Below are 13403 nucleotides of genomic sequence, written 5' to 3' on the forward strand. Positions count from 1 at the left end.
TAATGTTATTTTAAAAATTCAAATTGTGATGAATGGCACAGTAGGATATCAACATAGAAAAAATTGTAATACCCTTCTAGCTTTGAGGACGGCTGTTACAATTTCGAGAGGACTTATAAAAAGGAAAAACAGACATATGCATAATAGGCTTTAATATGACACTAACATTGTCAGTGTTCCATTGAACACTTCAAAACCAGCTGGAAATGGTGTACTAAAATGTGATAAAAAGAAATGAATGGAAGCTATACCACATATTATTTTCATATTGCCTTTCAAACTGTGATATTTATCTACTAGTATCAAAAAGGGCTATAATAAACAATATCACATACATCATAGACTTTCTTTTAGAAATAAGATATCTGATAACAAAACTTATTTTGCATTACTTATTTGTTGGTTTAAACTCATATTTTTAGTCTGGTTGCTTAGATCACTATTTGGATGATAGGAGCAAACATATGTAAAGTTTTTTCAAGTGCAATTTTGTGATATAAAATGTACATGTGTTACCATAAAAAAACATTTAGCCGTCAACTGTTCATTTACTTTATATACAGGATTTTAGTTGGTTGCTATGTACAGAAACTGTTGCTAGGAAAAAAATAATTTATGATATAATTTAATTTATATTTCCAACATAGGAGTCATCTTGTTTAACCTGTAAAAACCTTATTTTTTTCAAATTCATTCACAATTTTCATTGGTTGCTTTAGAATATTTCATCAACGAAAGATTTTTCAACATTTTATTGAAAAATCCAATGCGAATGATGTATGTAAAAAAAAAATCCATGGAGGAAAGGATTAAGTATTCTTTGAAGTGTTTTTGAACTTGTCCGTCTTTTTGTCGTGTTTCGCTTTTGCCATGGCGTTATCAGTTTCTCTTGACTTACGAGTTTTGCTATCCAAATTGTATCTTCTGCCACATAAATGGTTTTAAAACATCCGTACACAAGCAGCTTCAAAATAACTTTTTGGAAGAATGTGTTTTTGTATGAAATAAATACAAAACACATTGAAGTCACGAATACTCATGTCCTTGCACTGTAATCGTTTTAATATTTTAGAAAGCAAAGCATCTACGAAGTTCTTATTCCTTGCTCTGCTTTTGGCTATACTTTTTTTACCTTTATGGCTTGATCAGCTCTGTAAATTTTTATAAATTAAAGATTTTTAAAAAGTTTGGCCTCGAGCATCAACAAGGATACAGTTATAGCCTAGTCAATTTAGCTCTAAAATCACTCAACCTCCAACTAATTGCAACACAAGGGTTTTTTAGTGCAAATTATAATATAGACTTGTACTAACAACATACTAAAACTATACAATAATTTAATTTGCGGAAAAGGTTATTTTTGGGTGAAATATGTGGTTTTTAGAGAAAAAATGCTGAAAACTGGAAAAGAAGAAAAATTTTTATCTATGTTAACATTTTTAGACCTAAAGCTTGTTGAAGACAGGAAATCTTATCTTAATAGACTTTTATGTAGTTATCTAGTTATTATTATTCATAATGAAGTAATTTTGAGGTGAAATGAGTGATTTTTAGTGAAAAAACGTCGAAAACTGGAAACGTAGAAAATCTCCGTTGTTAATGGTTAATATTTATGAAATTTGATCTATATAGAAAAAAGAACATACTATTTTATGTTTATTTTGTGAAGTCCTTTTGTTATCAATATTAATATTTGGGTAATTTTGGTTGAATATATGTTTTAAGACAGAAAACCCGAAAACTGGAAATTAAACAATCTCGGTTATTGATGGTTAAAACTTTCGAATTGGGATCTAAATAGAAATTCTATCTGATGTTTATCTTAAGAAGTCCTATAGTTATTAGTATTTAAAAAAATTGTAATTCTTGTGTAAAATGTGATTTGTAGAGAAAAACTGTGAAAAATAAAAATATAAAGCTCGGTTATTCATGGTTAAAACTTTTAACATAGGATTTTTATAGACAGACTATATTATCTTATGTCTATATGCATATGTATTCCTCTTATTATCAATATCAATAATAATCAATTTGTTGTGTGAAATATTTTGTTTTACGAACTAATTACAAAACAAGAATGTGTCCACAGTACATGGATACCCCACCCGCACTATCATTTTCTATGTTCAGTGGAGCGTGAAATTTGGGTCAAAACTCTAAGACCATACCATAGGGAACATGTGTTCTAAGTTTCAAATTGATTGGATTTCAACTTCATCAAAAACTACCTTGACCAAAAACTTCAATCTGAAGCGGGACAGACGGATGAACGAACGAACGGACGCACAGACTGAAAAACATAAAGCCCCTAAGTGAGGGGCATAAACAATTAAAATTTCAAAATCTTGGTTATTTCCAGTTTGAATTTTGAAAACGTAAACAGGGAATGTGTCAAAGAGAAAACAAGGCCACTATAATGGGTCTTTAACATAGCAAGTTAAGCCGGCACACGGAGGTAGGCTTCAGTTGACCCCATAATTATTTTGTACACTAGTTCAGCGAAATGGACACCACCTTAAAGGCCTTGAGTCGGTTTCACAAAAAAACTTACGACTAAGATTGATCGTAAGTCATGGACAATTCAGCCTATACTTACGATCATTCTTAATCGTAAGTTTTTTTTGTGAAATCGACTCCTGAACCTCCTGAACTCCAATACATACAAATGACCCAAAATTATCAACAACAAAAAAAAACACACACAAGACAAACAAAGGCTAGATCTTGAGGTTCCTGACTTGGGATAAGTGCAATAATGTGGCTGGGGTTAAACATATTGTGTGAGAACTCAACCCTCCCCTAGTTTCTCTAGACAATGTAGAATAAATAAACACACAGTAAAACTCAGTTTTAAAGAAGTGCATTTTGTGGAAGTTTGAAATTTTTATCTTATGTTTCTGTTATGTATTTATAGTAATTATACGTGTAGGTATAATAAACAAACAAAAAAAGGATTGTGTTCAAAAATAACTGTAAATCAGTTTGGTTACTGACTTTGATTTTGTCATGTTAATTGCTAGAAGAGTTATATTTCTAGTGTCCTTGCATCGTCATTGATTGTAGTAATTTTTTTGTTTATTTTTTTCATTAGCTGCTTTTTCAACATTTGAATTGTATAAAGTCACAGTTAAACACAGACTAATTTTATTTAGCAAGCTCTATCAATATCCAAGTTTAATTTTAGATATATAAGCTTTTTAAATTTGATAACATTTACAAGTTCACTGAATAAGCATTAAATATAGATCTGATATTGTTTAAGGCAATTTCAAGGGAAGCTTTGTCAATATGATTATAAGAGCTTGAATTTAGATAGTAATTGTACCAAAGTGGTCCAATTTTGGATGTTGAAAATGAGATAAGCACTGTTGAATGAATTGATGGGATCACTTCCTGGGGGAAGTGTAAATAGTAACAGCACCTTATGTGTGTACCCAGTAAGGTAAAACCTGTATGTGGTGGTCTGAAACATCAACCAAATGATAATGACAAAGGACTAACATGGGTTGTCTGCTGTATGAAAATATTATGGTCAAAGATATATATCTAAAAGAAAAGCATTACAAAGTTCCTTCTTTAAGATATCTCATTGAATTAATTTAATAAAAGGTAATCAGCTTTAGCCTAAGAACTGTAAAAAAGTGGACGACTTATGACCAGATTTAGCGTTTAGATAGTCATGTCTAATCTGAAATTATGTCTGTTGGTTTTTGTTAGTCGTTTGGGTTGCTTTCTCGTTGACTTTAAAAACCTCAAATCTCTCTTTATTCATGATTATACTCTGTTATAGAAATATCAATGTTAAAGACGCCGTTTTCTGCTTCCGGAATGTACTGACCTGTATTCAACTCATTTGAACGAAACTAAAAATATATATTAAAAAAATACACCTCATGCCTAAAGAATATAAATGTTTAGCTTTTAAGGTCCACTAAACTCTATCAGTGATTTCTTGGTAGTAGGTTTGATCGCTTGCCAGTGAAACCATAATTTATTGTAAAATATCCCCACTTTAAAAACATAAGAAGATGTTGTATGATTGCCAATGAGAAAACTTTCCACAAGAGAAAACAATGATGAGGGTGTGGATGTTAACAACTATAATAGTTCATCGTTAAAATATAAAACTGTTAAGACAATAAATGGAAAAAAACAAATACGACAGACAGCAAACAATAACCACCAAATAATAAAGGGCCACTTTCTTGTGATAATCATATTAATAGTGTGCAGCGTTAACCATGTTTGCGAGCACTCAACCCTCCCATAATCAGGAACAGTTTTGAAATAGCAAACAACATAAGAACAAATTGAAAAACTCAGTTGAAAAGGGCTCAACTCAAAAAGATAAGCGCGGAGTATATAACCAATTAACAAACAGACACTGAGTTCTAATAGCTAGTTCAAAGCTAATTACAGTTGATGAATAAATACTGTTGGCACCGACTAAAATATAAATCAGTACACATCCGATTAGCAACCAAAGTGAAAAGTGGATTCAGTGTTACAGCCAAAGCTTTATTTATATGGTGAGTGAGTACTGAGATCTTCGCTTCATACATGAGTAGCTATTTGCTTCGAGGAGCTTGAAATTTTCATTTGTGAAAAAATATTTAACATACAATCATTTAACACTCATCATTCTTATTTGTTTTATGAAAAACATTGTTGGATTCTAAATCTTAACATGTTTGTTCCAGAAGGAAAATGAAAATAAAAATATTGTTTTCTTTATAGAGTTGTGGGGAAAAATACATTAAAGACTTTGAATTTCAAAAATTAAGTCTAGCATTAACATTTTTTTTACAAAGGACAAAACATGTGTTTCGAGAACCCCTCCCCCCAACAAAAATTTAACTGTCAGTGCCTTTAACACACGGGCATGATTCTTTCAAATACCGAGTAAGATTGTGACTAAGTTGGTTAATCTAATTCAGTACAGTTTTCCGTTTATAGGTTATATACCAACACTGTGGTAGAGAATTAGATTCTTGGATTGTAAAATAGCAGAACACAATTGCGGTCTATATCTTTATTCAAATATACAAATTTTGAGACAAGAAAGTGATGCATTTGTAATATTATTTTTTTAAATTGAGATAATTATGTATTGTATTGTATTATTTCAACTGTTTTAAAAAATACTGAATACTTTTTGTTTAATTAAATTTTTTTAACTTTGGCAAATAAGGGGAAGCAAGTCATATTACCTTACTTTTACTACAAAAAAATTTGATGATTTACACCCCTTTCCGCAAAATATATTTTTGTATAATTTTAGTATGTTGTTCATAGATAGTAACAGACTTGTTTTTCAGAGAAAAATTTTGTGTTGCAATTAGTTGCAGGTTGTTCACTAAATTGACTAGACTATATTGTCGAAATGTGCATCTGGTATAATACAATTGTACTTTTAATGTAAATGGACCATATTACTCATCTGTATTTCTAGTTCAACCATTACAAAAGAAATGGCAAACGATTAAATGATTACAATATACCTATTTTAATTAAGGCTATACGGTACAATAGCAAGGGCAGATAATAAAGCATGCAAATTTAACGCGGTGTTTTTGCAACGTTGCTATAAATTGATAATCATCCAAAAATCGCAGAAATCACAAACGATATGAAATCGGTTCCGCAAATTTGAAAGTATTTGCGAAGGAAAACGAACATGTTGTATAGCTAAGCATGCTTAGTCAAATGCGGGGCATACGAATCGAGACAGTTGAAGACTGTTTTCTTTTCTATTCTCAAAATTTGTAAATGACAGTAATTCGTAAAGTGGTTTATTATGCAGTGGGATCAGCTGCATGGCGATGTTCCATTATAAATACTCTGCGACGTTTTTTACAGCCCAAAAAGGAAAATGGGTTCTCCAACATTAAAACATCTTGGTTTACTATTTCTAGCTATTTAATCAGCACAACGACCCTTTTTTTTTCTTCGAATGTGTACTTGTTCAGTAATGTTATATCGGAATTGTAACGAAATAACCTGTAAAATGTTATCTATATAGATTTCTATTGGCAAGAAAAATGTTTACAGCTTTTCATTTACAAAACTTGTAAGATTTCTCTTGCATTCAGTCTTCATCTGATGGACTTCCTTAACGGCCTATAAATTAACACTTATTTTACCGGATTGAACTGGATTGTGTGTCTCTATGACATTATTAATATTGCACATGACCGTCACCCGCCAGAATTGATTTCAATGAAAGTGCGTGTTTTTCGTAGTCATTTCGTAAACCGACGTGTTGATTCTTTTTCTGGAGCTGGCGTGCGATTAATGGTTAAAAACAATATATAGTACATATTAGAACAAATGTTCATTCATATTTTGTACGATTATTAATGAAAAATATACATTAATTGCGTAAAACTATGGAAAACTTAAGTCAATTCGTTAAAAAAGGAACTTTTTAGCAAAGAGGCCTCTATAAATACGTTTCTTGAAAAAAATAATTTGGAATTTAGCTCTTATATTCAATTTTGTTACATCTCATATGGATTTACTGACCTATATATATCGTAGCAAACTGTGTAACTAATATTATTCTGCTTGGATTACAACCAATAATCATCAATGATATACATACGAGTTGCATGCCTTAATCGTCTATTTAGGTGACACCTTAATATCTTATGGGTTGCTTATCGAACTATTGTATACTTAACATCTTCTTTCATTTATATTACACAAGATATTATTCAATTAGTATATAGGTACTACCTAGGTATGACTGGCATTTCACATACCTTCAGTTGGTGGCATATATTTTATTGTAAACACAGTTTATATGTTGATCAATTTCGAAAAAAAAATGAATCTAATATTTTCTGGGTTGTCTCAAAGTTTGATATTGACATGAAAGTCTTTGTTTTTACATTTTACATTTTTATTTCTTTCATTATGAAATATCATATCATATGTTGCTTGTGATATTAATTTATATGGTTTAAAAGTGAAAATACTCAATAGTTCAGAAGTACAAATTAGCCACATTACTCCTTTGATGTAGTTAGGGTACCCCAAAATATGAAATGTAAAGTTTTTTAGGCCAATATTTGCTAGCTGTAGGGCATATTGGGTGGTATTTTGGTCTATAAATTCAGAAATGGTATTGCTTTCCCTGGAGCTTTCCATAAAATATGACTAAGATATCAATAAGTTGTTACCTTTTAATGTCTTTGTTTTAAATGTAAAAAATACATAAAACTAGGGGTCAAAAGTGTTCTCTTCCATTTACATTAACACTTTCCTAACTGATATGTTTTTCCGCGACTTTGGGTGGCCTGTCATGTGCAGGAAGAGTGACCTTTTTGAAAATACGTTCGTATCTTCGTTGTTTCTCTACAAATCGGTGTCAAACTCGACGGTGATACATTTTAGAGTGTAAGGGTCGTAGCGAAATGGTTAACAATACCATTTTTTATGTTTTTAAACCTTTTGTGCAAGAAAAAGGACGCTGGATACGTAAATTTATCATTTTTTGATGACCGATTTTTATTATTGCCTTTCATCTGCTAATTTCAAATAAAAAACGGTAGTTAACAATTTCGAGTGTTCCTTAATCAAAGTTGTATGGAAATAATTATTCCACAGACGAAGTTTTAACTTATAAGTCTAAATAAACACGACTGAAAAGATCCTGTCAATTTCCGCGGCGGAAATTTTCACTTGTAATGCAATCACTTGATAAAATGAAATTGAAGTTGTCTTTCTTAGCTCATTGATTGTGTGTTAAAAAGTGTACTTGTTCAAAAAAAATCAATGAAATTTGAATAATAATAAGTTGACAGGACTTCAGAAGTTTCAATTGAATATCTGAATATTAAACAAAAATAATGTTTTTCTTATAAAAAAAAAATATTTATATTTTAGAAAAGAGAATTGTAATTTTTATTTCCACAGGAGTTCCAATTCTATAAATAAAACAAACTTCAGTTTATCAAGTGATTGCATTACAAGTGTAAAATGGCCGCCGTAAACGTAAAACATAATAAGAGTGGACATCTTTAAATGGTCTGTTTATGAAAGTTTTTCAAATCAACGTGTAATGTCGCAAATTGTATTGCTTCTTCAGCAGAACGATGTCTGTTGGTAGATTTTAAGTCCAAATTTACGCGGCATAATTTACGTAGTTATCTTCACTAAAATATAAAACGTAATTTAATAGTCGATGTCAATTAATGATCAGTTAATGTAAGTTCATTTTATCAACACATAATGTCGAAAATTATTTTGCTACACTATCTGTTGATAGAATTTTAGTCAAAGCCCAGCATTAGCTTCATATCACTTTAAGAGGGCATGAATGTAGTGACAATAACAGCATATCTTCAGATAGTTAACACACGTGCAAATATATTTACCTTTTGGAATAAATATCATTTTCTTATGTTTATACGCTGAAATATGAAACATAATTAATTAGAGATTTTTTTTTCTGATTAAAGGACAAGTCAAAATTTTTAGTCAGGAAATTTTCTTTCTATTTCAAAAGAAGTAAAATCATAAAAAATTATCAGCTTTTTTACATCAAGAGAAAACAAAAACATCCGACGACAAAATAATCACACACGATAATGCAGACATATTTGCATTTTTTAAACTTCCACGGCATTGTAGGGTTCGTTTTGCTCAGTCTTTTGGTAATCTAAGTGGTGTTTTTTTTAATGTGTTTGTCTGAGGTTTCTTCACTAAAATATTAAACGTAATTAACTTATCGATATCAGTTAATGAAAAAAAACGGTTGAAAAATGTTGCGGATTTTTTTTGGAAAAGCATTGAAAAAAAAATATGTTGTGTTTTCAATTCGGAATTGAAGGTCACATGAATACGGATTCAATGAGGCTGACTTATTCACTTGTAAGTGAATAATTCATCAGCGATGTTTCTTAGTTATGTTTAACAAAATTGAACAAAACCGGCTGCTGAAAGCGAATTATCATTTCACTATTTCACGTTCATGAATGATTGAACAAAAAAAATTATATTTGAATTTTTTTATATATCTTGAAGCTAATGCCCCTTTAGTATTTAGCAATAAACAAACGAATTATTACTGAAATAATAAGATAATTTATCCATGTTCTGCAAAAACGTATAATTTAAAGTAGCTCTATAAGTACCTTATACTTACGTATAAACTTAGGCCCTTTCATAGTATGAAGGGTTTTATGCATATCGTCTAAGAATTTGCTAAGGCAATACTTATTTTAAGATTTATTATGCATACCACTTACGTAAAAAGGACAGAGTTTCCTTAACTTAAGTAGCTTTATTCAAACGGGCACTGATGTATGATATTTATTTGGAAATTCAGACATTTCACTTAAACTAATGCTGTTTATATTGTCCAGTTGCTCAGGTTTAAGGTACAGTTTCAACCTAAATGCGAACTTTGAAAATCGAAATCAGAGAAAACAGGTATTCCTGGAGAGATTGGTCTCCCTTGTGTGTCTGAAAAACTCAGTACAGAGGTCTAGAACTACCAAAGACAGACAGTGTAATTCCATAGGAATATAGCTGTTGACTGTTTCATCATTTAAATAAACTTCAGGAACGACTACGTTCGGTTTTAAGTTCAAATGACAAAAAAAACGAGAGAAATCGGGAAATTAGTAATCGCTTATCTTATAAACGATTGATTTATCATATGATTTCATAGGTACAAAATGTAATAAATACACTTATGTGTTCTTGTTATTGTCATTCATAGTCAATTCAAAAGAATTTGGACGATTACATTGTTTCTTCTTCATTTGAAATTTAATTTGAATTACATTCTTATCTATATTATTTTGAATCAAATTTTATGTGTTAACAATTTTGAAGTTTTGTGCTTTTGATACGATCTTTTATATCTATATATTGCTCCATTTGTTCTATTCATTTTGAATCCCTTTTGTAAATCAACTAAGAAACAAGTTTGAATTTAAATGAAAAATTAATGACAACACTGCCATTTTAGAAATTGTTTTATGAATTCAATTATACAGTAGCCAGTAAGTAAACATCAGCAAATGTATTTACCTTTAGCCATAATTTTCGTAGTTTTCGTCACTAAAATATAAATCGCAATTCATTAGAGTCTAAATCTATTAATGATCAGTTTAAGTAAATTAATTTGATCACTGCATTATGTCTACAATTTCTTTGCTACTTCAAGTTCAATGTCTGCTAGTAGGGTTTAAGTCAAAGTCCACGCAGCCATCATTAGCTTGGCATGTGATGTAGATGACCATAAGTATTCCTCGTTATCGATTTTTTACTATTTTTTTATATAAAATCTGGTTTTAAATATTATTGTTATGGACATTTCTGGTTGAATTTTAATCAATTTGGTATCTAATAGAGCATTGTCACATTTTATTTGTTTTCCGTCCTAAAATATTTAATCAATTCCTGTTTCCACAGATTCAAACAAAAATTTGATTTTTAGTCGAGAAATTTTCTCTATATTTCAACTAAAGTGAAATCATCAATAATTTATATCAGGGTGTTTACTTCAGGAAAAAACAAAAACCATTTGGTGACAAAACAATCACAAGCTGTAGAAAATATAATTCAGACATATTTGCATCTCTTAAACCTCCACATTTTGGTTGAGTTCATGTTGTTCTGTCCATAAGCATTTAAAGTAATGTTTTGTGAACTTTTTAGACTTTTATGGTCTTTCGTGTCTTTCCATAGCGTTGTCAATTTCTCTCGACTTATGAGTGTTGAAAATTCCATGGTATCTGCAGCCTCTATTTTATACGCGGTTTGGTAAAGTCCAGAGACATACAGCTTCAATTTTTTTGTAGTAGAAAGAAAATGTTTTTTATGTGAAATAAAATGAAACAAATTGAAAGGTAACGAATACTTATGTTCATGCACTGTAGTTCGTTTTTGATATTTTGAGACAAATTGCACATCTATATTTTCAATTAAACTATTACAAAAAATGGGCAAACGATCAAATGATCACATTAACAATATTGCTATTTAACATTAAGAGGTCATTGAACTGTTTGTCTATAGTTGCTAACCCCCTCTATGTCATTTGGTCTCTGGTAGAGAGTTGTCTCATATATTTTTATTTTTATAATGCCTGTAGTAACAATAACAGCATGACTTCGGATATTAAACAAATGCTCATATATTTACCTTTTGGCTTCACTGTCTTAACTTTCTTTACTGAAATATAAAAAGAAACAGATCCGAATGATTTTTCACATATAGCCAGTTCATAAGAGAGCGTTAAATCGACTTGCTACATCACAATTAAGTTGTTCATATACAGGACTATGTCACTGTTATTCCTTAGCATTCGGAGCGTAATATAACAGTCTACATAAAAAAAAACGGTTTTTAGTTCCAATGGCTCTCATCACTTTGAGAGATCAGCTGTATGATGTACGCCATGGCGTTGTCAGTTTGTTTTCGATCTATGAGTTTGACTGTCCCTCTGGTATCTTTCGTCCCTCTTTTAGTTAGAAATTAGTACATTTTCCAAGAAACTAATGATGTTTATATTGTCCCTTGCTTTTGTTCAAGGTGCAGTTTCAAACAAGAGGCGAACTTTGAAAATCTAAATATAGACAAACAACTTCAATTTTGTTGTTGTTTAAGGAATGTGTTTTTATAGGAAATTCACTGGAACAGATTGAAGGTAACCAATACTTCTGTCCATGTACTTTAGTTCGTTTTTGATGTGTTGAGCCAAATTGTACATCTGTATTTCCATTTCAACTATTACAAGAAAAGGTCAATCGATCATATGATAACACTATCGCTATTAAACAATATAAGATGGCATGCAAGTAGTAATTATAACAGCATGACGTCAGATAGATAACACACATGCAAATATATTTACCTTTTGGCTTAACTATCTTAACTTTCTTTTCTGAAGTATAAAATGGGGCACATTAGAACATATTTTCACACATGGTCAGTTTATAAGAGTGCATCAAATCAATTGTTACATCGCAATTATCTTGTCCTATACAGGACGATGTCACTGTTATTCCTTAACATGTGGTGCGTAATATTACAGCCTACACCAAAACCCGTTTTTTGCTCTAATGGCTTTCTTCACCTTTAGATGTCAGCTGTATGAATATTATTCGGAAATTCATACATTTTCCCTCAAACTAATGCTATTTATATTGTCACATTATTTAGGTATAAAGTGCAGTTAGAGCCGAAATGCCAAATATGAAATTGAAGGCGGAGAATTACAACATTCCTGGAGAGGTTGTGTTCTCTTATATGTCTGATAAACGCACTGCAGAGATCTAGAATTCCCAGAAACAGTGTAAGCCCATGGGAATATAACTGTTGACTGTGTTGATTTTTACATACACTTCGGGAACGAGTACTGTCGGTCACAGGATCAGATGAAGTCAAAAAAAAAACAGAGAAACTCGGAAAAATCGCTATTAATCTCTTAATTTAGAAAGGAGTCATTTATCATTAGATTTCATAGGTACAAAATGAATTCAATGTACTGATGCTGTTCTTGTTAGTGTACACTCATAGTCGATTAAAATGTATTTGTATCGAAATAGATAGAGTTTGGACGATTACATGTTTCTTGTTCATTCGTAATTTATTTAAATTACATTATTATTACTATTATTTTGATTAATGTCATATGTTAACAGTTTAAGTTGTATGCCTTTAATACGATATTTAATATCTCTATATTTTGCACCATTTTGTCTATTTATTTTAAACCCCTTTTGAAGAAAAAAAACAAAGGAACAAGTTTAGATTTAAAACAAAAAACGAAACACTGCTTTATTATAGAAGGTTTTATGAAATCAATTAAACAGTATCCAGTAAATAAACATAAGCAATTGTATTTACCTTTAGGCATAATTTTTGTAGTTTTCTCCACTAAAAATAAAACGTAATTCATTAGAGTCTGAATCCATTAATAATCAGTTTATGAAAATTGATCTAATCGAGGCATAATGTCACGAATTTTATTGCTACTTCAAGACCAATGTCTGTTGGAAAGTTTTAAATCAATGTCCCGCAGGCATCATTAGCTTGACAAGCACAGTGCATGATCATAAGTATTTTTCACTACCGATTTCCTTTTTTTTCATATAAAACCATTTTTCAAATATTATTGTTGTGGTCATTTCTGGTTGGATTTTAATCAGTGGTGTGCTTTAAATAGTGTTGTCACATTTTTACTTGTTATCCGTCTCAAGGATGTATTCTTCTGATGTTCCAGTCTCGTTGAAAACTCGTTCGGGAATTATTTCCAAAACATGTGATATAATTCGAAAATAACAATGAATTTAAAAAATATTATAATCAAACTAAACTCTTTTAAACGAATTGTGTACTTACTATAATTAGTTTTTGAGTGATAAAATTTTGAAATTTTATAA

At 30.5% G+C, this 13403-nt stretch overlaps 1 protein-coding gene and 1 long non-coding RNA gene across 7 annotated transcripts in view; one reads left to right on the top strand and one right to left on the bottom strand.

Moving 5' to 3' along the window:
* LOC127703040 (uncharacterized) overlaps nt 1–13403 on the bottom strand; it is a 925706-nt gene that overhangs the window by 751465 nt on the left and 160838 nt on the right. For all 6 annotated transcript variants that reach the window (XM_052207424.1, XM_052207422.1, XM_052207423.1 and 3 more), the window contains 5 exons: nt 12868–12897; nt 11873–11902; nt 11161–11190; nt 10045–10074; nt 8382–8417 (listed from right to left, as the gene is read on the bottom strand). In XM_052207424.1, coding sequence (XP_052063384.1) covers nt 8382–8417; nt 10045–10074; nt 11161–11190; nt 11873–11902; nt 12868–12897 — 156 coding nt within the window. The remainder of the gene's footprint in view (nt 1–8381; nt 8418–10044; nt 10075–11160; nt 11191–11872; nt 11903–12867; nt 12898–13403) is intronic.
* LOC127703059 (uncharacterized) overlaps nt 1–13403 on the top strand; it is a 163115-nt gene that overhangs the window by 66524 nt on the left and 83188 nt on the right. The window lies entirely within an intron of this gene.

This window comes from Mytilus californianus, unplaced genomic scaffold (assembly GCF_021869535.1).
Source record: "Mytilus californianus isolate M0D057914Y unplaced genomic scaffold, xbMytCali1.0.p SCAF_5, whole genome shotgun sequence".
NCBI classification, from domain to species: domain Eukaryota; kingdom Metazoa; phylum Mollusca; class Bivalvia; order Mytilida; family Mytilidae; genus Mytilus; species Mytilus californianus.